The 27,995-nt window shown below is 46.2% G+C and overlaps 3 protein-coding genes across 3 annotated transcripts; 2 read left to right on the top strand and 1 right to left on the bottom strand.

Moving 5' to 3' along the window:
- On the top strand, positions 2,332 to 5,814 carry LOC8070112 (BURP domain-containing protein 3). Its single transcript, XM_021445871.1, has 2 exons — positions 2,332 to 2,625; positions 4,796 to 5,814. The coding sequence occupies exons 1-2, from the start codon at positions 2,463 to 2,465 to the stop codon at positions 5,623 to 5,625; spliced, it is 993 nt and encodes a 330-aa protein (XP_021301546.1). The 5' UTR covers positions 2,332 to 2,462; the 3' UTR covers positions 5,626 to 5,814.
- Positions 8,672 to 18,216, bottom strand: LOC8054822 (putative disease resistance protein RGA4). The gene is made up of 7 exons (XM_021466127.1): positions 18,011 to 18,216; positions 17,664 to 17,745; positions 10,125 to 11,848; positions 9,921 to 10,037; positions 9,575 to 9,779; positions 9,085 to 9,157; positions 8,672 to 8,913 (listed from the first exon to the last, which is right to left on the bottom strand). The coding sequence occupies exons 1-7, from the start codon at positions 18,214 to 18,216 to the stop codon at positions 8,672 to 8,674; spliced, it is 2,649 nt and encodes an 882-aa protein (XP_021321802.1).
- On the top strand, positions 23,757 to 24,752 carry LOC110437631 (skin secretory protein xP2-like). The gene has a single exon (XM_021466126.1). It carries the CDS (start codon positions 23,757 to 23,759, stop codon positions 24,750 to 24,752), a length of 996 nt encoding a protein of 331 aa, XP_021321801.1.

The following is a 27,995-nucleotide window of genomic DNA, read 5'->3' as shown; positions in this document are numbered from 1 at the left end:
CCGCTGCAGAGTATCAATTGCTAGAATGAAAAGGTATGGAGACAAAGGGTCACCTTGCCGAAGGCCTCTTGCATGTATGATCTTTGGACCAGCTGAACCATTCAGCAGGACGGTTGAGTGTGATGTCTTGAACAGGATTGATAACCAGTCCCGCCATTTAGTACTGAACCCCCTCTGCTCTAGAAGTTCAAACATGTACTCCCAAGAGATTGTGTCGAAAGCCTTTGAAATGTCTAGCTTAAAAAGAAGGGATGGAGTCTTGGTTCGATGATATGCCCTTGCCAGGTTTCTGACGAACAGGAAGTTATCATGTATACACCTTCGCTTTATGAAAGCACTCTGTGAACTTGACACTAGGTTACCAATGTGGGGAGATAGTCTGATGGCCAGTGTCTTAGTAATTAGCTTACCAAAGGAGTTTATCAAACTTATTGGCCTAAAGTCCTTTGGTTGTTCAGGCAAGTCCGACTTTGGTATGAGAACAATATTGGCTCCATTTAATTTTTCGAGTGGTCCAGCTCTCAACTCGTAAAAACTTTGCATCGCTGCTAGCAAGTCATGCTTTATGATATTCCAGCACTTTTTGTAGAAAGCTCCCGTGAAACCATCAGGCCCCGGGGCCTTCTCTGTGGGCAGTTCTTCAATGGTGTGCTTGATTTCTTCTAATGTGAAAGGGTGATCAATTACCATGTCATCGATTACACTGAGGTCCAGGCTTTCCCAATTTAGTGTGCAGCGTCTTTCTGTTCTGCTGCCCAAAATATTTTGAAAATATCTGAGGACAATACCTTTCTTTTCTTTATAGTTCCAGACCATCTCACCATTGTCGTTTTTGAGATATGCTAGCCTTTCTGTTTTCCTTACTGTATTTTAATTGTCAGGGACATTATTCCTATTACCATTGTGATTTCCATCCTTGCCGCAGTACATTTTGTTTCCACTGCTCTCCCCACACAACTATACATAGCAATTTGAAGAAGCAAATCCAACCGCAGATGTCACTACCTGTCGGATAGCAATCCAGCGGTACCTATAGTATGAAAGGTACTCCCTCTATCCCTTTTAATTGTCGTTGTTGGTGTGCGTACCACAAGTTTGACTCGATTTGTAGAAAAGACGTGCAACATGTGTATCTCCAAATAAATTTGTTAAAAAACTAGATTCAAATATCTTTCTAATGATACTAATTATGTATTATAAATATTAATATTTTTTAATATATAATTGCCGGCAGTTGTTTTTCGGGAAGCGCAAGCGACAATTAAAAAGGGACGGAGAGAGTAGCAAATAAGTAAGGGAAAAAAAACAATGTGGGTTGTAATGTGAGTCCAATTGGCATCATGCTTATTACCTCACCTAGTGACGTGACACCGTACCTCCCTATCGTTCGACTGTGGGGACATGGCTGTCCCGTTCAACTGAATCAATTCTCAGTTATATTTGCAAAATCCCATGTATAATGTCAGTGTCGCTGCACGGTCCTCTGCCTGTCCAACACTAGAGAGAGTTGGAATGAAGGCAAATGCCTATCAACAGACGTCATACGTCATATATATATATATATATATATATATATATATATATATATATATATATATATATATATATATATATATCCCTACACATTGGACGCTTGTCAACAAGGGTCACCTGTCAGAGACTGACAGATGTGCTCGGATCCAACAATTGTGGTTGGCTGATCTGCCGCCATGATCGCTACATATCGCTGCTATCTAACAAACAACAATTCCCTTCTCTTGAGTGGTGTTCTTGACTTGCGTAGTAGATTAGAATAGAAGGACATGGACATGCATTTGGGAGCTTGCTTAGCTGCTTGTTGCCTCTGGCCAACTATTACTCTCTGAACCTCGGAGTATCAATTGAAGCATTTCTTATTTGGCCCTTTGCAAGACGAGACAACTGGTTGCTATCTACTCGCTCTGTTCATGAAAAACTACAAGGGTTGTGTGAGTTAAACTAGTTTAACTTTGACCGAGTTTATAATAAATAATATTAATATTTATGTTTTGAACTAAAAATACAAGGGTTGCGTGAGTCAAACTAGTTTAACATTGACTGAGTTTATAATGATTTATTAAGAAAATATATTTCATAGTTAATTTAATAGTACTTATTTTGTATTAGAATTGTTAGTAGAATTTTATGTAATTTAAATCAAACTTTAAATTGTTCCACTTATCGAAAAATGAGAATTACATTCTTTTGTTGATAGAGGGAGTAGCTGGTATCAATAATGTTGTAACGTAAAATTTGATATTCTCAAATAAGGATATATACCATTTGCTTGTACGTGGGGTCACTTGCTCAGAAGGACAGCTAGAGGCCTAGTAGGGCTATATATTTACTAGACTGGGTGGAGAGCCAAATAAGCCTTCGCTTTGCAATCCCTCCATACAATTTCAGACGTTACCATATAATTGTCCAAACGATCGACCTGAGTCATGTATCCATTGGCACTCTTCCTGGTGATCTTGGTCACCACCGGCACCGCCTCTGCAGTGTACGGCCATCCTGCCGCCGCTGGCACTCCGGCGGCGCGGTTCTGGGAGGAGGCCCTCCCCGGCACGCCCATGCCGGAGGCCATAGCCAACCTTATCCAACAAGGTACGTACGTATACGTGCTACCGATCTAGCTACGTGGGCAATTGTGATAAAGAATTTTTTTAAAAAAAATAGAAATTTAACATTTTTTATCTATAAATTTTTCTTTTGCGAATCATAGTAAAGACAATAGACACTCATACATATATGCACTCACGTCTATAAAAATACATGCATATACGTACATTTTATCTCTATAAACACTTTCGAAAAAACCAAGTTAATAAGCTGGAAGATCTCGAGATTAATTAACGTAGTTATTACAAGCGTCAAATCAACTACCACTAAAAGAATAACTGATTAAACCCTCGAATAAATCCAAGTAAATACAAATACCTATGTCAAGTCAAATACATGAATGGGTAGATAGGTTCTACTACAACCATTGATTTGAACGAAGGAATCAACCATTGTTGCATCTATACCGCTGTTATTGTTATGAGCTTCTTATTTCTTCATTAGAGACACTATTTGATTTGTGTTGTTTTCAACTAATCAAGTTTTCATATCATCATGCAAGCACTATATTAATTAAGCATTAATCCTACTAGGTCATACTATTACTAATTATACACCTAATAGTCGTATATATTAATCGTCTCATGATTCATGAGATGCGCTAGAAAAAGTTATTCATAGAAATTCTCATAAAATCAATTGGAGAACAAAAATAGCCTTGACTTTAATCTTCACCATATGCACTAACAAATATCAATAAATTCTAGAATTTGCATAGAAATAATAAACATCACCCTTCAATTATGTACAGTTATATATTTAATCATCATTGACAATAATAGACACGGAATATATATTCAAAAACAATTAATCTCCTCTGCCATTATGGAAAAATAAAACATAAGACGCTTGTGCTCCTCGGTATCTTTGAGCCAGGCGGCACATGGGAAATTAAACCATTAAGATCAAAATTTCAAAGCAAAAAAAATAGACTCATGAAAAGTCACAACACATGAGCTACAGCAAGGATTAACAAAACTTAAGCTGAGATTTCAACCAATAACATACAGAAGAGATAAAAGAGCAATTTAAAGGACTAAACTATGAGCCGATAAAAATCAAATTATAAGTGGTTCTGACTTTTCAAGAATACATACTTTTACTATGTATATATAGACATAATGTATACTTTGTTGGCTAAGTATCTTGCTAGAAAAGCCAACTTATTGTAAAACAGAGGGAGTACAATACATAGTATGCATATATATGCTAATAATGTCCCCTAATATTTTATAATCCTTGCAGGAACATGTGTTGATGCAAATAAGAAAAGTAAATATTCCGTATTAAACACAATTTTACATCTACCTCTCCCTTACAACCAGAAGTGATTTGAACTTTTAGATTAGACATGCATCTACCTACACTGATACACTATGCCAAAACAGGACAAAGCACATACCTTCATCAGCGCGTCACTAATATGAGATTGGTGACACGTGTAAATTAAGAAAACACGGTTACTTAGGAGGTGTCACCCATGGCTAGAAAAAAAAAACGTGTCACTAATAATAAGTTATCAGAAACTCTTCGCAATTAAATACGTCATCACTAACAGGAAATATATTAGACTTGTTGAGATGAAACGCATTACTTGGTTCAGATGAAACATGTCACCAATTAATCTGATGAATTGGGGGAGTCAATTCTAGGTTCGATCAGTTCGGCCCTGCCCTGTTCCCTCGCTCTCTCGCCTCCTCTAGTCCTCTCCCCCATGCCGCCTAGTGCGTCCCTCTTCCTCCATCACCACCACCTCTCTCGTCAAGGATGAAAATGGTCGAAAACGGAATTACAATATAGAAAACGAACGCGGTCGTTACGAAATATTTCTATATTTTAGCAATTAAAGAGTACAAAAAATGATTAAAAATGGTTGTAAAACCAACTGAATCTAACAAATTTTTATGTTTGATAGAATTCGAAAACGGTATCATAATATAGAAAACGATATCATAATATAGAAAACGAAAGCGGTCGGTACGGAATATTTCCGTTCCGTTTTCATTCTGTCCACCAACGTTTTGAGACATGTGAGGTTTCAAGTTTCATTTAATTCCTAGATGTAAAGGAGCTGTACCAATAATGGGTTATCGTTTATCAGCACATAGTGTATGACTATGATTTCTAATTATCTCTAATCTGTTGCCTCCTGTAGGCATTGACCATTCGCCGCTTGTGGAGCATTTCACTTCTAGCAGCCGCCGCCCTGCTGCCGTCGATTTGATAACATACAGTTACAATGGCGGCTCTCGGGTTTACGCAGCGGTGCCACCAGGCTTCTTCTTCCTCGAGTCTCAGGTAAGCGTGGGAAGCGCCATGACAGTCTCCTTCGAGCCGGCAGCGATGTGGCCTCCCATCCTCCCCCGCGACGTCGCCCAGAAGGTCCCATTCAGCAACCTAGCGGACGTGCTCGCCACGTTCCACATCGCGGCGAGCTCCGCCGAGGCGACGACGGTAGGCGAGACCGTGAGCCTGTGCGGAGCCCCGCCGCCACTCACCGGCGGTGAGCAGAAGGCCTGCGCGACGTCGCTGGAGGACACCGTGGAGAGCGCCACCCACATGCTCGTCGGCGGCGGCAGCGTTCGTCATCATGGCGTGGTGTTGTGGGCGGCTAGCTCGTCGGCGTCGGCGGTGCCGCCGGCGGCACACCACCAGCAGCAGCCGTCGTTCGTTGTCCAGGCGGTCGCCTCGCTCGACGGCGACCGCCACGTCGGCTGCCACGCCATGCCGTTCCCGTACGCCGTCTACTACTGTCACATGACGGGGCGGCCGTCCAAGGCGTACGCGGTCTCGCTCCGCGGCCTCACCGCCGGTGGCAGTCCGGCGGTCACCACCATGGCGGCGATCTGCCACCTCGACACCTCCAACTGGGACCCGGCGCACCCGGCCTTCGAGATGCTGCGCACACGGCCGGGCGGCGCGCCGGTTTGCCACTTCATGTCGTACGCCAGTCTGCTCTTCGGCGAGAAGGCAGCCAACGCCTAACTAACACGTTACACGCGTTGCTCTTTTGATGCATGCATGGCTTTATCCACACACGTTACAAATGAAGAATTTGTGCAAATTCGATGGCGTCTATATATATGTTTATATCTTGAAGAACAGTGCTTTATATATTATTAGCATAAATATAAGTGCCCGCTGTGTCTCTGGTTCATAGGGCCTGTATGTTTATTTGGTCTCGGCTGATCTTGTATATATATGCCTTAGTTCCCAAAATATTTTGCAAATTTTTTCATATTCACCGTTACATCGAATCTTGCGACATATGCATGGAGCACTATTAGATAAAAGAAATAACTAATTACATAGTTTACTTGTAATTTGCAAGACGAATCTTTTGAACCTAGTTCATTCATAAGTGGATAATATTTGTCAAATACAAACGAAACTGTTACTATTCAAATTTTGCAAAATTTTTTAAAAGTAAACAAGGCCTACTAGTGCTGAGGCATGACGTCGTATTGTACAGTTATTGTTTTAAAAAAAACTACGTCGTGTCGTATTGCACAGTTATTTTTTCTTTTGAAAACTGCGTCGTATTGTAGTTGTTCGGAAATACAGAGAGTTTAGACTATTTAAGAAGAAAAAGACACAAAAGATTATCCAACTTACTACTTCCTCCAAAAATGAGATGCCACCAAACCAAAACGCCAGAACCGGCACAGATATACCAGCAGGCGGCCAACACACAGGGTCTATAAAAAAAATCTGGAGGACCATATCAAAATCTTCCGGAAAGGCAAAATTCCTAATAAAATCAAAATCTTCTTATGGTTAATGATGAATAATGCAGTGTTGACCAAAGATAATTTACTGAGAAGAAAATGGTCTGGTAGCCCCTCATGCTTTTTTTTGTAACAAAGATGAAACCATATCACATCTTTTCTTTCATTGTGGCCAAGAGCATTGGAGTTAATAATGTGCCTGAACCAATGTTGGGATTGGTGTGAGCACTGGATCCCAGATGGTAAACAGTTTACAATTGGAATTGCAGCAATTTGTTGAGCTATTTGAAAAACACGGAACAAAACCTGTTTTGAAGGCAAAATGTTGAATGATCCTGCTATTTCCATTGTATGTTATGCTTGTGTGCTTATTGAGTTCTAGGCAGGGCTTTTTGCTGAAGGCGACAAAGAAGCTTTGGTTGCTGGTGCAAATACCATGTTGGCTATTGCACTCAAGATTCTGGGCAAAAGGAAGCGGGTTGGAGATCAGAAACTGCTTGATGATGGAGTCACAGATGATGCTACGGAATGAAGTCTTTGTATGCTCGCTGCCTTTAGTCTGGATATTCTGGTGGAAGATGTCTGACGTTCTAGCTGTTTCTGTAGTGTATAAACCCTGCACAAGAGATATGAATATGACATATATAATAAGACATGTACGTATTTAATTAGAGTTGGCCGTGGCACATGTTACGTGATTAATTGAGAACTTTATTATGAATAAAAGGCAAGACTCTCTGAGGGTTGGTATAGCTTCAGCTGTAGCTTCGTTGATGGGCAGTTCTTGAGCTAAAGCTTTTTTTAACAAAAAAAAGTTTGGTAAAACAGTTTTATCTAGCAGTTAAAAAGAGTGAAATGTCCATAGTGCCCTTTTTATATATTTTGGTTTTTCTTATTTCTCTTTTTTTTTCTATTCTCTTTCTACCCTATCCCATCAACCCACCGCACAGGAGATGGGACTTCGGCAATCGCTTTCTCCTCGACCGTCTCCATGCAGACCATTATTGTTGGTACCATATATCCAAGGGGCCTGTTTCAAATCATAGAGATCTATGCAACAAGCAAAAAATTAGGTCAGGAGCAAAGGGGTTGACGAAGCCGAATAGCGGCTTACATGTCTCCTCTAGGTGACCATGAAGAAAATATGTTCTACATGTCTAGGTGGTGTACGGGCCGGGCTAGGCATGAAAAGTGGCAGTGCTAAGAACTATTTGGATCGTTGTCAGTTTGGTGATCAGGCTAAACATTTTGTTCCCCATTATCAATCAATGCACGGCGGTGCTCCTCCACCAGTGTCGGTTGGGATCAGTTAACACGTTGAGATAGTTTGCTAAGGGCACTCACAATGCAAGACTCTATCACAAAGTCCAAGACATTTAATTACATATTATTTATGGTATTTTTCTGATGTGGCAGCATATTTATTGAAGAAAGAGGTAGAAAAAATAAGACTCCAAGTCTTATTTAGACTCCAAGCCACATTGTTCGAGGTAATAAATAACTTTAGACTCGATCTATGATAGAGTCTGCATTGTGAGTGCCCTAATTATAAAATTGGCAAAGTTGTAACATGCATGGGTAATGAAGAGGTACATATGGCGAAACCATCACGGAGAACGACTTTGTGCCCTAATGACCATAGGATGCACGGTTTTGCTGGAGGCTGGTCACAAATATGAGGTGGCTTATGTTCTCTTTGTTTCGTTAATAATCAGTTCTAGGTCGAAAAAAGCAAGAATCCCACCAAACGCCTTGATTATTTCTTTTTTTTTCTGGCCGGCACTTAAAACTTTGAACTAGCACAATCAAGAATTGAAAAATCTCAAGGTAAGGACATTATAAGCGGAAGCAAATAGGACAGCCATTGGCCAGTCGAGCTGTCCATTGTCATGCCCATGCTGGGAGCTGCTAGCAGAAGCCAGTGCCCTTGTATTTCCCTTTCTCTGGTTTAATAAAGTTTATCTGTAGGGCCCTCGGCCCCTCCAGTTTGTTCAAAAAAAATGATGGAGCCAGTTAGGTGACCTTTCATATATATTTAACTGGTACAACTTGTGTTACAAGAATGCAACAAATTCTACATACAATGGCTAATGCATATCTAATAGTTCTTCACCTACTTTTTTTATCATGATCTATACTGCAACAAAGTAACATGTGTAACTTGACAAAGCTAGAACAAATTTGAGGAGACTCGCTTGCATTGTGATGTACATATTTACTGCTGGTGACTTGGTGAGACTTTGGCTCCAACCACAGTGTATTTTTGGTGTGCCATTGCGCTTACACCCGCGCCTCTGCCCAGCTTACCGAAAACCTCTGCGTAGGGGCTGCTCTATTTCCTTCAACTTCCAGCAGTGGTCAATGAGTACTTCATTTATGTTTGCAATTGCTGTTGGTCCACCAATCGATACAAGGTCTGGAAAATTACGAATCATTAACGTCTGAAGTGATTTGAGATTACCCCACAGGTCGCCTGGAACAGATACTATGCCTTTACATGAACGCATGTCTAGTGTTTCGAGGGATGTGAGGTCCTGCAGGCAGCCTGGAATCAAGACAGAGAAATCCCCACAATCATGTAATTTGAGGAGTTTGAGGGAACATGGTAATAACCCTATTCCACTTTGCCATTTGAGGCGTGGACAATCATAAATGGACAGATCCTCCAGAAAATGAAAAGCTCCAAATCTTTCCGTGGGTAGGGACAGCAAGTCACAATCCACAAAACTAATTTTTTTGATGGCTGGGAGGTATTCCTGTGTTAGGAGGTCATCAAGAGTTTCCAACTTCTGGCAGTGCACATAGAGGTCAGTGAGTAATGGGAATTTCCCGGTTCCGTTGCTGGCCCAGCCATGGGAACGGTCAGTGGAGGTCTGTTTAGATTCTCTAATAGATGTCAGAGACCCACAAGAGTAGATCACGAGCTTCCGTAGTGCTGGAAGGCTCCACTTTTGCAGTTCGATGGATGCCATATGGTCACAATGGTATAGTCTCATGATGGCGAGGGATGGGGATAATAGATGTGTGAGGTTTGGACAACTCTCCACCTCCAGTTCTTCTAGGGAAGTCGAATCTCCAACCGAATTGATTCCTACTGATCTTACACTTGCGCAATCTTCAATTTTTATATTTCTGATGGCAGGTACATAAGCTGGTTGTAGCAATAGTTCCAGGCTTGTCAAGTTTTGACACCCTTTAATACTTACCTCTGTTAGTGATGAGAAAACTGCACCATTGTTGTTGTCAACTGTAACAGCAGGTATGTCTGGAAATGACATGTCCTCGGGTCCAGAAGAACCAGGAAACCAGCTAGGAAGATGTTTCCCTGGATAACCATCTAGGTGCACAGACTTGACGCTGACAGGAGGATGTAGAGCTTGGCATACTTCTATTTCATTGTGCTCTGAACATCTGGTTGAAGACCATCGCAGAGTTAGAGTATTTAGATAACTTCTCTTTCTAAGTTCCATTTCCGCTGCGCGATTCTTGCTTATTGCACCAAGATTATATATAACCAAATGTCCTATAATTTCATTAAAATTCTCTATGAACCGAATTCCCTCTTCCCACTTTGCAGCATCAACTTCCATTCCACGAACAGTTGATTCAAACTTCTGCAGACTGATTAGCTTACTGAAACCACTAGGCAATATTTCAAATTCGCATTGCCTAGCATATAAAATCTGCAAGTTATAGAGAGTGCAAAATGATGAAGGAAACCTGTAGAAATTCCCACCTCTACAGATTTCAAGGTACCGTAGATGCTTCAGATTTCGTATACTCTCCGGTAATTCCTTAATGGAGGCACAACGAATGACACGCAGGCTCCGAAGCTCACTAAACCACTGCTCAATCATTGAATCTGGAGTGTTACCCATGAGACCCTTGTCACAAAGTAGGGTGCGCAGCTTTTTGTACTTGCATAAGATCCGTAAGCCTGATGACTTGATACTGCTCTTAAGTATTAATAGATGGCGAACATTTTCTGGAACATTTTTTAAGTCACTCTCATTCTTTAAAATGAAGCATTCCTCCTTTGAAACCAGCTGGGCCATGTCATGCATCAAGTCATGTATAACATAATGACCACGGTGTTCCTGGAAGAAAGACAAATTCACGAGGTCTTCAAAGTACCCATAACCAATATGTTGAAGTGGAATGCTACCTTGAGGCTCAACAAATCCTTCTGCCACCCAGATCTCAGCTAGACTGTCCTTGTCAAAGTTATAATCTTTGGGGTATACAGCACAGAATGAGAAGCATCTCTTCAAATGGAATGGTAAATACATGTAACTCAGCCGAAGAGCTGGCAAAATGTCAGTCTCCTTTTGATCAATCTGCCACAATTCATTGTTCAGTATATTATTCCAATGTGCAGTGTTAAGGCTCTTTCGTAAAAGCCTTCCGATTGTTTTAGCAGCCAGAGGAGTGCCCTTCAGCTTTGGAAGTATGCTTCTACCAATCTGCTCTAACTCTGGATCAATTTCTGAATCCTCTGCCCCAAACACACATAGTTTGAAAAAATTCCAAAATACACCATCTTCCAAGCCTTCCAATGCAAAGGACTTCATTGTGCCTACTGTATCAGCAACCTCTGCAAACCTAGTAGTCACCAACAACATACTTCCTTGAAGTACATTTTCGAGAGGCACGCAAAATTTCTTCCAGCGCTGCCCATCCTCCAAGCCAGCAGGCCAAATGTCATCAAGGATGAGCAAGAACCTTTTCTTGCCAACATTTTTCACAAGATGTTGTTGAAGATCATCTAAGTTATCAGACGTTGGCTCTCTGCCAGATAGAGATTTTATGAGAATTTTAGTAAACCTCTCCTCATCAAATTCATCCGAGACACAAATCCAAATGATTTTGTCAAAGTGGGATTTGACCCTTTGATTTGTGGTGATCTCTTGGGCCAAAGTAGTTTTTCCAACACCCCCGATCCCAACTATTGGCAAAACATGAACAGATGATATCGTTAGCTTATTATTGGCTGCATTAGAAGTTCTCTTCCGTTTGGCAGAAGAACTGCTACTGTGGTTCGGTACACCAAGCAATCTGATGACTTCCTTCAATTCCTTCTGACGGCCAAATATCTTTCGCTCAGTGCGGAAAGAAGTGGTCACTGGCCTGAGGGTTTTATCAAACCGTGGAGTTAACTCATGCAAGCGGCCCACCCTCTCAAGGAGGCTAGAAACATTACCTATCCTTTTCTGGATATCAGTCACTTTGTTGAAGCTGCCATGGACAATGCTATGAAAGAATTCAACGAAAGGAGATAGCTGGATAGCTTCCCCTTCTACTCTGACCTTCATATCGTACCATCTGAACTCGTCTAGAAGGTCCTCTGCATCATACGTTAGATCCTTCAGTATTGGAAGGAGCTTTGCCACACTGTTCTTATGGCTCCTCCACTCTGCTCGGTCAATGAGATCATATGCTTCCAGAAGTTTATCCTCCAAGCCTTTAAGGTCACTCTGCAACTGCAGCAGAACATCATCTTGAAGAATTTGCTCCTGTCTTCCATTGTCACTCTACAGTATCTACTCCTGCATTCCATTTGATTGGGTGCGCAAAGACGATATGGCAGATCGAGCCCAATTGAATAAAGTAACACAGTTGTTGATGCCACCAATGACCTCAAATGCTTTTAGTAGGCTCATCCTTGACTAAAACAGTAGAAAACTTTGCTTCTTGCTTTGTCCTGGACATTATAACGTACACAACACACTAAGGATTAGAAAACTAGATTATTTTGTGGTCAAATCACCGCAAAGGTTATAATATGACGACACTATCCCTCCGTCCTAAACTATAAGGAATCTGAGTTTGTCCTAAATGAGACAATATTAAATTTGACCTAATTTGTTGAGAAGAGTATTAACACGTATCACATCAAACATGTATGTTATAAAATATATCTCATAATGTATTCAATTGAACTCATCTGAAGTCCTATATATGCATTTTTCTTATTTTCTATAAACTTGGTCAAAGTTACTATACTTTGACTTTAGGTCAAAATTGAAGCTCTTATATCTCAGGGCAAAAGGAATTAAAAATTGCTACATGCATTTAACTAACTGTATTTTAAATGTGAAAATTGAAAAAAAAAATGTTGAAAAAATGTCATTATAAAAAAATAGGCTTTGCACAAATACCATTCTACATTTAGATTTACATTTGAGGGATTTTAAACAGTTTACTTATGTTTACCAACTATTTTCACATGTGACCACGCGAGAAAAATGCCCTAGACTCTTGGAAGGAATTGGTCGGAATGCCTTCTTCTCAGTGCTTCTCGTTGACACCTCATCACACTAGAGTCCAACACAATGCCATGCCATGTGGGCATGTGCCCTCGGCCTAACCCGGCCCGTTGGAGCTAGGCATCCGAGAGACCACATGTAGAAGTTTTTGGTAGAATTATTACACACCTTGATAGGTTTGAAGAGTTTTTGGTTAATTTCATATTTCATGTGCTTGATTATGTTAATGGTGAATTGCAGGTGTCAAGTTGTATTGAGTGTGTTGTGCAACATGCCTCTTGGCATGTGTATGTGCAGGTATTGGATGCGCCAAAGGTGGTTGATAAGCGATGGAGAAGGTTTAAGTGAGTAGTCCGGGTTCAGTGGACCGCGAGTGGTGATGTGCAGTTGAGAAGGCTTCGATAGAAGAACCAACATGCCGAGGATGGACCATGGGCAGCTCTCATTGGGTACATGGATGATCAAGACGACATTGAACAAATTTGTCAGCCTAGGTTCAACCAAGTCAAGGCGAGGCATTGTGAGCACTTGGTGGACCACCAAGACGAGGACATAGAGGTTGAAGTTGCATAATAGGGATGGTTTGGTGGCTTAGGCCTCAAAACTATCGATGGCAGGTTTGACCATTAGGCTGTCTCCAATAGGAGACCCATTTGGGAACCCAAATCTAAAATAGGTCTCCAACACAATACTTATAGCCTCTAACAGAGTACCCATACAGAAAACCTATTTTACCTATTTTAGGTACCAGAAGAGGCATAACCTAAATGTATTCTCTCTCCTCGAGACCCATTTTGCAGCGAGTGTTGTCTTTTAGGTCTTGTTATTGGAGAAGACTAAAAATAGGTATGGAACCTTTTACCTGTAGCACTACCCAAAGGACAAATAGGTCTTATATTTTGGGTGACGATTATTGGAGATAGTCTATAGGGCCTCGAAATTGGGAGTAGTAAGTCACAGGACTCGTGGAAACATCACGAAGCTTGCTTCAAGACGAAGCGAATTCGATCATGAAGGCGTTGGGTATGTCCCAAGTTGTGAAGGCTTGGATCTATATGTGGGTGTTTACAATGACCTTCGGATAAGAAGTTGTTTGCCTAGTTTGGGATTTTCGTAGCACTAGTAATAACTTAATGCTCGTGTTATTCATTACTAGGTGATTGCTCTTGAGGTGAACAAGTTTTACATATTGTTGAAAACTTGATTAGATGATTTTGCTTTTGGCCCTTGTGGCATAATATCATTTGAGAATTGTGCGACTTTGAGCTATATTGTTCACTCCACATAGTGCTTTGTAGTATATTTGAGAAGCTTTCTAGGATTGCACCCTATCTCATGGCATTTATGATTTGGAGTTCGTGAGTTGTCCTTATATTGGTATCTAGTGCTTTTGTGTTTTCCCTTCAGTTGGAATTTATTTCTTCAGTATATTCTAGAATTGATTTCTTTTGAACTCTTTCTCATGATTGCATTACCAACACAGGGGGGGCGGGCGGTGTGCTCTATGAGTTGGTTTTACATTTAGATTGGCAACAAGATAGGAAAAGGGGTTTGCACAAATGAAAGGGAGCATTGCATTCATATGACAGATTGTAGAATTTGGGGGCGTTGCCTGCATGAGGAACCGGTGCATGCATAGTTTTAGCGACATATATAGCTGATGAACTAGAGAAATAAGAAATGTAAAAATTATAACACGGAAGAGTCTAAGAAGTTCGATTAAAAATAAGAAGAAAGTAGAATTATAATTTGGAAAAGAACACTAGAGATCAGAAGATGAATTAAGGGAAGCTTACTCACACGATCGATGTGCAGGAGGCTCCTAGCTAGCTAGCTAGCTTCCGTGGAGCACAAGGTCAACTCTCGCCCGGCAGCACATACAGTCCTCGCCGGAAAATTTCAACGGAGGAGATGAATCTGACCCGAGATTTAGTTAGCTTACTCGACTCTAGAGTAACAGATGACGGCATTGGCTTTTTGGTGCTAGGCTATATAAATAGCAGGATGATCGCTTGCTGGATCGTGGTGATCGAGAAGATTAGTAAGCAATCACCTGCCGTTCGTTCAGAGAAAATTCATACATGTATTACAGTACTAAAAGGCAAAAGAAACAGCTGATAAAAACAAGGCTCGCGCTGCTCTCTTACCTGCTGCATCGCCTATTTGCCTTGGGCTTGCCGCAGAGATTATATATGCAAGGCAAGGAACAGCCCAGCTGGTGAGGAGCTGCAGGAGGGCGGGGACCTGTCTCCTTGCGCTAACCAAATTGATTATCCATCCTGCGATATAAAACTTTCATTCGTATTGCCTACCAAACTTTGTACCTACTCTGCAGTAAGCATTGGTCGATGCACAAATTCCTGGCTCATATGCAGAGAAGTGCAAGCAGAACCGGTCCAGCCAACCATAGGTATGACGAATCTACCTTTCGCGTCATTCCAAAATTAAAATACCATCTTGTCTTGTCGGCCACTCCGTCATGTCTTGCTAGTGTCTTAGGCTATCTCCAACAACAGGAATATGAGACCATTGGGTAGTTTGAGTCACGTACAGTAAAAGGATCCGGAACCTAAAACATTGCATATTCCAACAACAGCCAACCCAAAAAAAGGACCCAAAAATCGTGTGGCCAGTTTTTTCTCTTTGTTGGGAATAGCGCACCTCCTAACTGAGCGTTGGGCGAAGGGCCTGCTTACACGCAGCTGTAAGCGGCTCGACTATCGTGATCAGCGGGCTCTCTGCCCTAGAACAGAACAGTAGGTGAAGCAATACATGTTTTTCTCGTCCCTTACAAGAGCATTTACATCCCCTTTATATAGGGCACAGATGTCAGCCCGAACCTATTACTGAAATGCCCCGTGACAGTGCTGGAATATTCCAGCATATTCTACAACTATGGTCCACAGCTAACAGGGTTACTCGAGTAATTTCAAACTACAAGCTTCCAATGCGCCGCCATCACGAGACTGCGTGTTTGCGCCTTCGGTTGATCGGCGATCCTTCGCCGCGGGGGCGACGAAGGTCTTCCGCCTCCTCCTTGGCTTCCGAGTTGCTTTAGGGCGTTCTGAAAGCCCTAGTTTGGTTTTTGGATAATTGATGAAACCCTAGTACTAACCTCTATGCTAAGTGTGTGTAGACTTAATGAGGTTGGTACATGCCAAGTGATGGAGCAAGTGATGATCATGGTGATGATGGTGATGACCACAAGGTGATCAAGTGCTCAACTTGAAAAAAAAGGAAAAAGAAAAACAAAACCTTATGGAGATCAAGGCAAAGGTATTGCTTAGGGTTTTGGTTTTGGTGATCAAGACACCATAGAGGGTGTGATCACATTTAGGATAGATAGCCGTACTATAAAGAGGGGAATTCTTTGGCTAAGCGGTTGCCACTAGGTGTCATTGTTCATGTGCATGCATTTAGAATCTAGTGAGCTAACTTAACTCCTTCGAAGAAAATGATTGTAAAAATGCTAACACACGTGCACACTTGTTGGTACACACTTTGTGGTGTTGGCACACTTTGAGAAGGAGGTGGAGTTTGAAGGGTAGAGAGAGGATGGGTTCCTCTCTCCCTCCCGCCGAGCTTGCGAGGCGGGATTCGGCGCTTTTCGAAAAAAATGAAGTGCATATTTTCTATTGCGCCGGTGGAAAAATTGGAGAAGTCGCGGGAGTGTTTCTCGCTGAGGAACACTCACCGGACGCTGACTCAGAAGCACCGGACGTTGTTCCTGTGCGTCCGGTGAGTAGGCAGCCTGACTCGGTTAGGGTTAGGCACCGGACGATAGGCACCAGACATTGGCTTGAGCGTCCGGTGGTGCGCGTCCGGTGTGCGGGCGTTTTGCGACCCTCTCTGCGCATGGGTCCGGTGAGCACCGGACGCTACCGGTGCTTAGCGTCCGGTGACCCGCAGGTTTGCAGAACTCTCTGCGCATGAGTCCGGTGTGCAGCGGACGCGTCCGGTGCTAACTCGCTCAGCGTCCGGTGCACTGCAGGTGACCGTTAGACTCTGTCACGAGCGTTTCAAAAGGCGACACGTGGCTGACGTTGGAGCACCGGACGCAGGAGTTGAGCGTCCGGTGCCCCTTTAAGAGTGTCCGGTGACCCCGTGTTTTGCCTAGTGAAAGAGCCAACGGCTCTATTTGTTTGAAGGGCTATATATACGTGTTTGGCCGGCTTAGGGCTCACTCTCTTGGCATTCTTGACTACTAGACATCCTTGTGAGCCTAAGCAAACACCTCCCACTCATCTCCTTCATAGATTAAACATCTTTATGAGATTGGGAGTGATTCCAAGTGCATTTGCTTGAGTGATTGCATCTAGTGGCACTTGGGGATCGATTTGGCTGCGGTTTTCTTGTTACTCTTGGTGGTTGCCGCCACCTAGACGGCTTGGAGCAGCGGAAGAGGATTGGCACGAGTTCGTGATTGTTCGTGGCCATCTCCCGGTGATTGTGAGGGGTCTTGTACCTTCCCCGACGGAGAGCCGAAAGGTAACTCTAGTGGATTGCTCGTGTCATTGAGCTACCTCACTTGTGGGTAGGTTCTTGTGGTGTCCTAGTGAGGACGACATTCATGCTACACCTCTTAGCCACCGAACCACCAAGTGTTGGTCGACACAACGGGGACGTAGCGTGCCGGCAAGCACGTGAACCTAGGGAGAAAATTGTGTGTCTCCTTTGTGATTATTCATTGGATTTCTCCCGGTGATTGGACTTCATATTATTGATTGGTTCATCCCCTCTACGCGGCGGTATAAAGATCAAACCATTTCTTTTTACATTCCCGCAAACTAGAGTAGCTTTCTTACTTGTATAGAAACTTTAGGTAGCTTTCTAGTGTAAGTAGTGACATAGCTCTTGTGTGCCTAGTGATTGTATCAACTAGAATTGTTGGATAGGTGGCTTGCAAACACCCCATTAGAGCTAGAGCAAAAAGCTTCGCTTTGTTATTTACTAACTTCTTGCTCTAGTGAGTTTGTAGAATTTTTAAATAGGCTATTCACCCCCATCTAGCCATATTAGGACCTTTCACGTTCTCCGGTGCATCCTTCGCCATGGGGAGTCCAAAGGATATGTCTCTTGATCCTCCATGTTCCCCGACGTCGACTCGGTTTCTGCACACGCAATTCATCATACGAACCATATTAATGACATGGTTGCCCGGGACCTTCGTTCTTTAATGTCCGAAGGTCTCCCACGCGGAGGCTCTTGGGGGAGGCAGATCCTTAGCGCATCGAGGGGAAGGCTCGGCCGAGTCCCCAATACTCTTCTTCCACCTGGTGTCGCCTACTCCTCCTGACGGTGGCGCAGGCTCCTAGCTCTTCTCAATGGTGGCACTCCCATCTCCTCACGATAGCCTCGAGCAGATCCCTTCCTCACGATAGCCTAGAGAAGATCCCTTCCCATGGCTCCCCCGTGAGCCCCTGCTCATCCTCCCATAGCTCATCCCGCACGACTGCTCGTCCCTGCTCGAGAGCACGCGGTGGCCCCTTTGCACGGACGAGCTCTAGCAGCCCAGCGTGGTCCCTTCGTCCGCCGCCGCGCTCGAGCCGCCTCCATCCCCACCGCGAGCGGCACCTTGCCATGGGCCCACCACCAAAGATTTGCATCGTCTCTCTCTCTCTCGAGACGCTTTTGCGTCTCGGCTCAGCTGGTATGCAAAATGAGTTCTCTATTTAGGTCTTCTTTTGGAGCATGTTTTATAGTATGCAAAACATTGTGAACAACCTATTTTGCGTTTGGGTTGTGTTGTTGGAGATAGTCTTAGAACATGTATAACCCATAGACGGAGGGTCGTCTCTAAAAGCACGAAATCTGGCATACAGATAACTAAAAAGACATATCATACAATGGAGATACTGTTTCATTTTGTCTGCAAACTATTTAATGCTCTGTATGTAGCCAAGATCAATCATGAATACTATTTTGTATACTATTGTATTGCTACTTGACACAAAACAAACAAGCTTCAATCATTATTAGTATTTTGTATACAATTGTGTTGCTATTTGATAGAATTTAAATAAGCTTAAATAAGATGAACACCATTTAAATAATACATTTTATCTTTGTGTTACATGTCTTTGAAAAGATCAAATGTACTCTCTCGATGCCACACTTGGAATACATGTCTATGAGCGCATCATTGACGAAAGCACATGAAGCATTCATCTTAATCCCTTGCCTGCTCATCAGCTCATGTAACCCATCCTCACCTACTAGATATGCACAGGCTATGATCACGCATGCTCACCAAGGTGAACTCATCTACAGGTCTGCACTCACATTGCTATGCTGCATCTCATGGAACATCTCCAATAATGCCTCACTAAACTGAGCAGCCTGCACATAACCATCTTGGTCCATGATAATGTCTCTGTCTCAGGCATAACATCAAACAGGTCACTTGCATGCCGTCAAACAACGTCCAAGCTCAGTTCATGTCAGCATACTACTCTGCGTACATATCAACCAGCACGTTCTCCACCCCTAGGTCTCTGAGCAGTGAGCACACTCACCGCTAGGGATGGAAACGGTCTCGAATACGGTTAAAAAATATTCAGAGTTCCAGACTAATAAATTCGATCTGTACCGTTTTCATCCCTACTTACTACCATAAAAAAGTTGGCTCATACGAGCACTGATAATTCCTAAATTTCACACGGGGCATGTAATTGTGTGTTGACCCATAAGTTTAATGATCTAGCCCAGGTGATACCAGAGTGCTAGTTTAGGGACCTCGCTTAAATTTTACTCTTTTTATGTATATAGCTTCGTGTTACAAATGGACAGCGGTAGGAGCTTTTGAATCTGCAAATATTAAGTTCAATAAAAGAATGTAACTATAGAATTTGTATAAGATAAACTAACTTAACTTTGACCAAGTTTATAGTATTGACATTTATATCTCCAACTAGATTTATTATTTAAATATATTTTATAATTAAGAAATGTTAGACTTTAAATCTTTTGATTTTACATAAAGTAAGAATTCCATGCTTTTATGGATGGAGGGAGTAGTGAACCTCCTGACATCCATCTCGCCTCTAGTTAGCTGAGTTGTATTTAGTTTGGAATTTAAGGTTCATCTGACCTTCTTAAATTTAGCAAGTTGCAATATAAATAGTTCAAAGACAGCAGTAATAAGTATTTGAAATATATAGGTATAAAAGAGACTTACAATACTACCCCATCTCACTTTTTGAGGCGTATAGTTTTAAAGGTTACGAACGTCTTGATTATATCATCTTAATCTACTCGAAGAAAATATCCAGCTCAATAAACACCGTGAAACCGATCTCTAATATAGTGATGAGTGACTTGCTAATCTGCTTGATACACAAATAATTATTATAAGTAATTAGGTACGCAAGTTTTTTTTTTACAGTCAAACAAAAGTAGATGATTCAGCAGGAGCGCAACGGCGCGGTGACAAACCTGACGCCGCCCTCCTCCGACTGCGACTCCACGCGACACGTCTGCCTTGATCAGCGATTCTGCAGCAGACCTCGGACGTATGGCCGTTGTGCGCTACAGGATCAGTAGCCCGTTGGACCGTTGGGCCGCTGAGAGGCTGCCTTGGGCCCTGTTCGTTTGTTACAGAATAGAGTCTTGGAAGGAATGTCGTGCAAATTTATGCTATTTTTATCATCGGTGCTGTAAACTGTCATTTTCTTAATTGGGCTCACCCTAGAAGGGTACCAATATGGTCACATACATGGGCCTCATGGGCCTACACCTTATACTCCAACACCCCCCCGCAGTCTGGACTACCGGCACAGCGGAGTTCAAGACTGGACAAGAAAGAAAACACATAACACACAATACCCCCCGCAGCCACAACTAGCCACCGGTGACGTTGAGGCTAGAGCGAAACTCGGCGAAAGTCGAGGAAGGGAGGCCCTTGGTGAAGATGTCCGCAAACTGTGAGGTGGTCGGGACGTGGAGGACCCGGACGTCACCGATGGCCACATGGTCGCGGACGAAGTGCAGGTCGATCTCCACATGCTTGGTCCGCTGGTGCTGCACAGGGTTGGTGGAGAGATAGACGGCGCTGACGTTGTCGCAGTAGACAAGTGAGCTCCTGGCGAGGGGGCGGTGAAGCTCAGCCAGTAGCTGGCGGAGCCAAGCAGCCTCGGCCACACCATTGGCAACGGCGCGGTACTCCGCCTCGGCACTGGAGCGTGAGACCACCGGCTGTCGCTTGGACGACCACGAGACAAGGTTGCCGCCCAGGAAGACAGCGTAGCCGGAGGTGGACCTGCGGGTGTCGGGGCAGCCCGCCCAATCAGCGTCGGTGTAGACAACCAGCTCGGCAGAGGAGGACCGGCTGAGGAGCAGCCCATAGCCTAGAGTGCCACGGAGGTACCGGAGGAGCCGCTTCATAGCAGCAAGGTGGGGCTCCCGCAGAGCATGCATGTAGAGGCAGAGCTGCTGCACGGCGTAGGTGATGTCAGGCCGTGTGAAGGTGAGGTACTGGAGCGCGCCAGCAAGACTCCGGTAGGCGGTAGAGTCCTCTGGCCCAAGCATCGGACCCTCTGCCTCTGACAGCTTGCCCTGGGTATCGACCGGAGTAGAACAAGACTTGCAGTCAGTCATCCCTGCTCGCTCGAGAATGTCACAAGTGAACTGCCGCTGGTGGAGGAACAAGCCTGAAGGTCGGGGCTCAACAGTGACACCGAGGAAGTGATGGAGCAGACCAAGATCCTTCATAGCAAATTCCTTCTGGAGAGTGGTAATGATGCGCTGGAGCAGTGACTCGCTGCAGGCGGTGAGAACAATGTCATCCACATAGAGGAGCAGGTAAGCAGTCTCACCCCCATGGTGGTATATGAACAGTGAGGTGTCGGACTTGGCCTCCGTGAACCCAAGAGTCTGCAGGAAGGTAGAGAACCGAGAATACCACGCCCGAGGTGCCTGCTTGAGACCGTAGAGAGACTTGTTGAGCCGGCAGACCAAGTCAGGGCGAGAAGAATCCACGAAACCGGCCGGCTGACTGCAGTAGACTGTCTCGGTCAGAGTGCCATGGAGGAAGGCATTCTTGACATCCAGCTGATGCACAGGCCAGGAGCGCTCGAGAGCCACAGATAGTACGGTGCGGACGGTAGCTGGCTTCACCACTGGACTGAAGGTCTCATCATAGTCAATGCCGGGCCGCTGACTGAAACCCCGGAGGACCCAGCGAGCCTTGTAGCGCTCCAAGGAACCATCAGCACGCCGCTTGTGCGTCCAGATCCACTTGCCGGTGACAACGTTGGAGGCCGACGGACGGGGCACCAGATCCCACGTCTGGTTAGCGAGGAGGGCCGCGTACTCCTCTTCCATCGCACGGCGCCAGTGAGGATCTGACAAGGCCTCGCGGACGGAAGAGGGTACCGGAGAGATCCCCGTCTCGCAGGTAGCAGCGGTGAGGGCCCGCGGCCGGGATGCCTGCCTCGTCACCATTGGGTGAGTGTGACGAGGATCCCGGTGAAGTAGAGGCGGGTGGTACACCGGCGGCTCGGCGCGAGAGCGCCTCGGGGCCGGAGGCGGCATGGACGGGTGCTCCGCCGGAGGTGGCAGGGTCGACGGCGGAGCCCGTACCGGCGAGGGCGGCGACGGAGCCAGCGACACCGGCTGCAGAGGCGGAGCCGGCTCTCGCCGCCGCTGGTAGACGAGGCCGAAGCGCCGGGGAGGTGAGGACGGGGCGCGCGGTCCCGCGATCGGGGCGACGACTTCGGGCACAACGGGAGGCAGCGCAACCACTGGTAGCGGTGGAGGAAGCTCTGGGGCTGCCTCTGTCGTGCCAGGTACAGGAGGGTCCTGGCTTGAAGGACCACCAGGAGAGCGTGCCGGAGCAAGACCTGCAGGGTATAGTGGAAACGGTGGTGGAACCACCGGGTCAGTGGGAAAAAAAGAAGCCTCCGTAGGGTCAGCAGGAGGTGTGGAGGTGGGGGTGGTGGAGAAAGGGAATGCCGACTCGTCAAACACGACGTGGCGAGAGATGAGGACACGGCGAGAAGAGAGGTCCAAGCAACGGTACCCCTTATGCTCAGGGGAGTAACCCAGGAAGATACAGAGAGTAGAACGGGGGGCAAGCTTATGAGGAGAAGTGGCAGCTGTGTTGGGGTAGCAAGCGCACCCAAACACACGAAGGTGATCGTAGCGGGGAGGGGTACCGAAAAGAGCGTGGTGTGGAGTGGGCGCAGGGGAAGCCGTGGAGGGCAAGCGGTTAAGGAGATAGGTGGCGGTGTGGAGGCTCTCAGCCCAGAAGCGAGCGGGAAGCGAGGCCTGTAACAGAAGGGTGCGCATGACATCGTTTGTGGTGCGAATCATGCGCTCAGCCTTGCCGTTCTGAGGGGAGGTGTAAGGGCAAGACATGCGCAACTGGACACCACAGGAGAGGAAGAAGGAGCGAGCGGTGGTGTTATCAAACTCACGCCCGTTGTCACACTGCACGGCCTTGATGGTGAGGCCGAACTGGGTGGACACCCATGCAAAGAAGTGGCGAAGAGTGGTGAATGTATCGGACTTGGCACGCAAGGGAAAAGTCCAAGAGTAATGGGAGAAGTCATCAACCACCACCAAGTAGTACTTGTAGCCAGACATACTAAGAACAGGAGATGTCCACAGGTCGCAATGGATAAGATCAAAGATGTGAGCCGCATGGGAGGAGGAGGTAGGGAAAGGAAGTCTAACATGACGGCCCAACTGGCATGCATGACACAAATGCTCATCAGGAGTGCGGGGGCAAGGCACAGCGGAACTGCGACTGAGCTGGGACAAAGCAGTGCTGCCAGGATGGCCAAGGCGACGGTGCCACGTAGTGGAGGAGGTGGTAGTGAAGGCAGAAGCCGAAGGGGGTGAATAAGAAGGCAAAGGAGGTGCAGCGGAAACCGGGAAACGAAGGGTGTAGAGAGGCCCAGTGCTGTCACAACGGAGAAGAGGACGCCGGGAAGCCAACTCCCGCACGGTGAGGCCAGAGGGGTCGAACTCAACCGAACAAGAGTTGTCAGTCGTGAAGCGGCGAATAGAGAGGAGGTTGTGAACCATACCGGGAGCCACAAGAACATCGGGGATATGAAAAGAGCCATGGGAATTGGCAGTGCCTACGGAGGAGACAGGAATGCAGGTGCCATTAGCGACCATGATGGAAGAAGGACAAGAAGGGTGGGGAGGACTGATAGAAGAGAGGAGACTCGCATCGGGCGTGATATGGAAGGTGGCGCCCGAGTCAGCGATCCAGTCAGGACTGACTGGTCGCAGCCCTGCGGCAGGAGGAGCCGCGGGCGAAGGTTTGGCGGTGGAGAGGAATGAGGAAGCCGGTGTGGAAGGAGACGCAGCTCCTCTAGGCACAGCGGCCATGGCCCGCGCACGTAGAGCTGTTGTGTCCGACAACAGAGGCGCCGACCTGCCGTCGCCCCACATGGTCGACCACGGGTGGCGGAAAGATGCCCAGGCCGCCGGGTCCCATCCGACAGGCACTGGCAAGGCACTCGGAGGTGGAGGCCACAGAGGCGCTGAGAGACTCCACCCGCCTCCACCGCGGTGGCGACGGTGGCTGCCACGGCCCCCCCAACCCCCGCTTGGCTCGGAGGGAGGAGGAGCAAGAAGAGACGAGGTCCTGTCCGCCGCCGCAGCGGCCCGGTCAGCGGCGAGGGTGGTGACCGCCGCGGCTGCGTCAGCACGCGGCAAGCCCAGTCCGGCAGCGTCAGCCCAGGGCATGCCCAGTCCGGCAGCCACTGCAGCAGGCATGGCGGCGACGGCCGCGTCCCCGGAGCCGGAGGAGGTCACCCCGACATGCATGCGCACATGGCCGTCCGCAGCAGCAGCGCGGGCAGCGGTGAGGGCAGTGGCGAGGGCGGAGTGTGGTGGAGGAAGGGCAGCACCCGCGCCCAGGGGTGGCGCGCCCGCAGCTGCGCTCAGGGCCGTCGCGCTCGCGCCCAGGGGGCCCGCGCCCAGGGAGGCCGCGCCCAGGGGGGCCGCGCGCAGGGGCGGCGCGCCCGCGCCCAGGGGGGCCGCGCGCAGGGGCGGCGCGCCCGCGCCGGCTGGTGGTGGAGGAGGGGCGGCCATGGCCGCGGCTGCGGCGGCTGCTGCCTGGCGGCTGGGCTGGGAAGGGAGGGAGGGAGAAGAGAAACCCTAGCTCTGATACCATGCTGTAAACTGTCATTTTCTTAATTGGGCTCACCCTAGAAGGGTAGCAATATGGTCACATACATGGGCCTCATGGGCCTACACCTTATACTCCAACAATCGGAAATAAATTTATCCGGAACAAGGGCTAAACAAATGAGCCCTTGATGGGCTACTCGGATCTTGAACGGAGCGGAAGCAGAGGCGCTGCAAACACAAAATGTGTTCTTATGATTTGATTTATGATGAACGATTGTTAACGTGATTCACGATCTAGATTGAGTTGGTCACTAACATTTAACATAAGCTAGGTATGTGATATGTCTCTTGGCTTGTGGTGTGTAGATATGGAGCTCGCAGATGGTGGTCGACAGCGAGGTGAAGATAAAGTAGAGACGTGTCGTGCCGATAGACCCCGGACGTGAGGCTTGGACTGATGGACCAGGAGGCTGGGTGAACAGCCACGATGTTTGACATCTGGGACATCGACAAGCACAAGTGTACATGGAAGCGACCGTGTTGACCAAGTCAAGACGGCGGACGCGAGTCAAGCGAGACTCAGGAAGACCTGGCGGGCTAGCCGGTCGAGAACGGCGGTGCGAACACAAGGTCGAGAAGTACCCTTGTGGTACGTTTTGTGATGAGTGATTGTCAACGTGATCCACGAATAGATTGAGTTGGTGACTAACATTACCATGGCGGAAGCTATGTGTGCGACATGTCTCTTGGCTTGTGGTGTTCAGCTGTGGAGCTCGAAGGCGATGGTCGACGGCGAGGTGAAGGTCAAGTAGAGAAGTGTCGTGCCGATGGACCTGGAGCGGTGAAGGACGGACGTGAGGCTTGGACTGACGCACCAGGAGGCTGGGTGACCAGTCGCAGTGGCTGACATCTGGGACATCGACAAGTGCAAGAGTACATGGGAGTGACCGTGTTGACCAAGTCAAGACGACGGACGCGAGTCGAGCGAGGCTCAGGAGAACTTAGCGGGCCGGCCGATCGAGGACGGTGGTAACACGTGTCGAGTGGCGGGGAAGCATATTGAGTACGCTACTCGTGGCGGGTTTCGCGGGTTTGGGCCTCAAAACCCAGACGGAGGTCCCGATGCGGACGGATGGCACGTGGCGGCATCGGTGAGATCGCTTCGGAGCGAGGCTACCGGTGAGAAGGCGCGGTGGTCGCCGGATTTAGGTCATGTCGAGTTGGACTGGAATGTCCCTGGGGCTAGCTAGTTCGCTCAAAAATATTTAGGGACATCTGGGAAATATGTAATATGCCTGATAAATAAGTCGGGGGAGTCCCCCATCTCCCCTAACCCTCTCTCCACCTATCTCTCTGTCTGTCTTCTACTTTCTCTCAGTTTTTCCCGTAGCCTTTCTCCTCCCCCCGTAGTGTTCATGGAGAGGATTTAGATTTCAACTCTGTGTAAGCAACTGAAATTTTTGAGCTGGGAATGGAGTCCCGAATCCTCCGGTTGCCCTCTGGGATTCCTATTTTGGTCTTGTGATTTTCGTTTCTGTTATGTGCTGAGTTTCTTATTCCTTTGCTCTAATTTCTTGGATTCACGGAGCTTTAGTTTATCATGAACCATGATCCCCTAGAAATAGCTTTCTTTTGCTATCATGAAACACTGTGCAAAGTTTGAGATCATGGGGTGTTGTCTCCTGCAAGTTCTGTGATTTTTCAGATCTGAGAAGGTGTTTGTTCTTGGTTCTGTTCTGATGTGCGTACTCTGAATCGAGGTTGTTTTTGTGCTGAGGTCCGAAGTCCTCTTGTGCTGGGTGTTCGTAGCTGAGAAATCCCTGCTCGACTCTCGTAACTGCGTTTGATTCTCTTCCTGTTTGTCAAGAACACCAAGTCGCCGGCGCCGCTTTTCTTGGGCACAAGGAGATTCGTGCAGAGTTCCTTCTCTGCATGCTTTTCGTGTTTGTCTTGGATTTTACTGGCAGTGCAGTCCGTCCGAATCCCCTAGCTGGATTTTAATCGAGTTTCTTCAGAAGTGTTCGGCGTGTGCAATCTCGTGCTGTGTGTCTTCGTGTTTTGCTTCTGTTCTTTCAGCAGTAAAGACTCGCCAAGCTCAGGCTGTTCTCTCAGCATCGTTTCGTCAGTCAGTCAGGCATTTCAGTCTTAAGCTAGCAGAGCAGGCCGCTGTCTTTTTGCTCAGGCCTTGTTTAGTTCCGAAAAGTGAAAAGATTTCGGTACTGTAGCACTTTCGTTTGTTTATGACAAATATTATTTAATTATGGACTAACTAGGATCAAAAGATTCGTCTTATGATTTACAGCTAAACTGTATAATTAGTTTTTGTTTTCGTCTATATTTAATGTTTCATGCATGTGTCACAAGATTCGATGTGACGGAGAATCTTGAAAACTTTTTGGTTTTCTGGGTGAACTAAATAAGGCCTCAGATTTGGTCTCAACATCGTAGATTCTTTCCAGATCCTGTGTAGTCACTTTCAAGCTACAGGGAGCAATCATCAAAGAGTTTGGAGGCTTGACTGATGTTTTAACTGTTCCGGTTGTTTTCATTCTTCTGTTTATTTTCAACTTTGTGAGCGAGATCTTTTGGTGCCTGTTGTGTTTGTTTTGCAATAGTTCAAGTGGCTGGAATTTGGTTTTAGTAAACTTACTATGTTTCTGGTTCAGCAGTTTGTCCAGGCAGGCATCGTTTCAGCAGGGTGTGGTCATTGTTGTGACTGATTGGTAGGCCGTGCACCATCGAGTGCTGAGCAAATCCAATTCAGTGTTTTTGTTTTGCAGGGATCCAGTTCTCGCTGGTAAAATAGAGTGTTCCATTTTTAAGCCGTTATTCTGTCCATTTTTCTTGGTGATTTTCTAGTGAATTTTTTCTGGCCCTGATTTTCCGTTTTGTGCACATCTTAGTCATTTGGACTTCGATTTGTATTCGTAAATTGCTTTGAGTTTCTATAGCCCTAAGAAATTTCTCTAGGTACTTCAGTCACCAGTTGGCGTGAGTATTCTAGTTTTGGAGTTGTTGCGTGTTTGGTGGTGAACTCGAGACAGTGGCCAAATATTTTCGAGAAAAATTTTGAGGCTCCCATTCACCCCCTCTCTGGTCGCCGTTTTTGGTCCTTCAGGCGGTGACATGTGTCAAGCGGCGGGGGACGCCTAACGCTACTCGCGTCCAATTTGATAGTTTGGGCCTAGTAAATAACCATAACTTAATACGAAAGCATTTTGCTCTTAATCTAGCAGAAATCTAAACATTTCTTGATGCATGTAGAGATACTAGG

This window comes from Sorghum bicolor, chromosome 8 (assembly GCF_000003195.3).
Source record: "Sorghum bicolor cultivar BTx623 chromosome 8, Sorghum_bicolor_NCBIv3, whole genome shotgun sequence".
Taxonomy (NCBI): domain Eukaryota; kingdom Viridiplantae; phylum Streptophyta; class Magnoliopsida; order Poales; family Poaceae; genus Sorghum; species Sorghum bicolor.
Note: the sequence above shows the minus strand (reverse complement) of the source record. Positions and strands in the feature narration are given on the sequence as shown.

What these genes read in the sequence shown, in the direction of transcription:
- LOC8070112 (XM_021445871.1), top strand. Translation starts at nt 2,463, where the DNA reads ATGTATCCATTGGCACTCTTCCTGGTGATCTTGGTCACCACCGGCACC. An exon ending in AGCCAACCTTATCCAACAAG is followed by an intron (nt 2,626 to 4,795) that starts GTACGTACGTAT and finishes TGCCTCCTGTAG; the next exon opens with GCATTGACCATTCGCCGCTT.
- LOC8054822 (XM_021466127.1), bottom strand. Translation starts at nt 18,216, where the DNA reads ATGGCAAGGTGCCGCTCGCGGTGGGGATGGAGGCGGCTCGAGCGCGGC. An exon ending in GGGATCTTCTCTAGGCTATC is followed by an intron (nt 17,746 to 18,010) that starts GTGAGGAAGGGA and finishes TTGCGTGTGCAG; the next exon opens with AAACCGAGTCGACGTCGGGG. An exon ending in AAAAATTAGTTTTGTGGATT is followed by an intron (nt 8,914 to 9,084) that starts GTGACTTGCTGT and finishes TCTTGATTCCAG; the next exon opens with GCTGCCTGCAGGACCTCACA.
- LOC110437631 (XM_021466126.1), top strand. Translation starts at nt 23,757, where the DNA reads ATGATGGAAGAAGGACAAGAAGGGTGGGGAGGACTGATAGAAGAGAGG.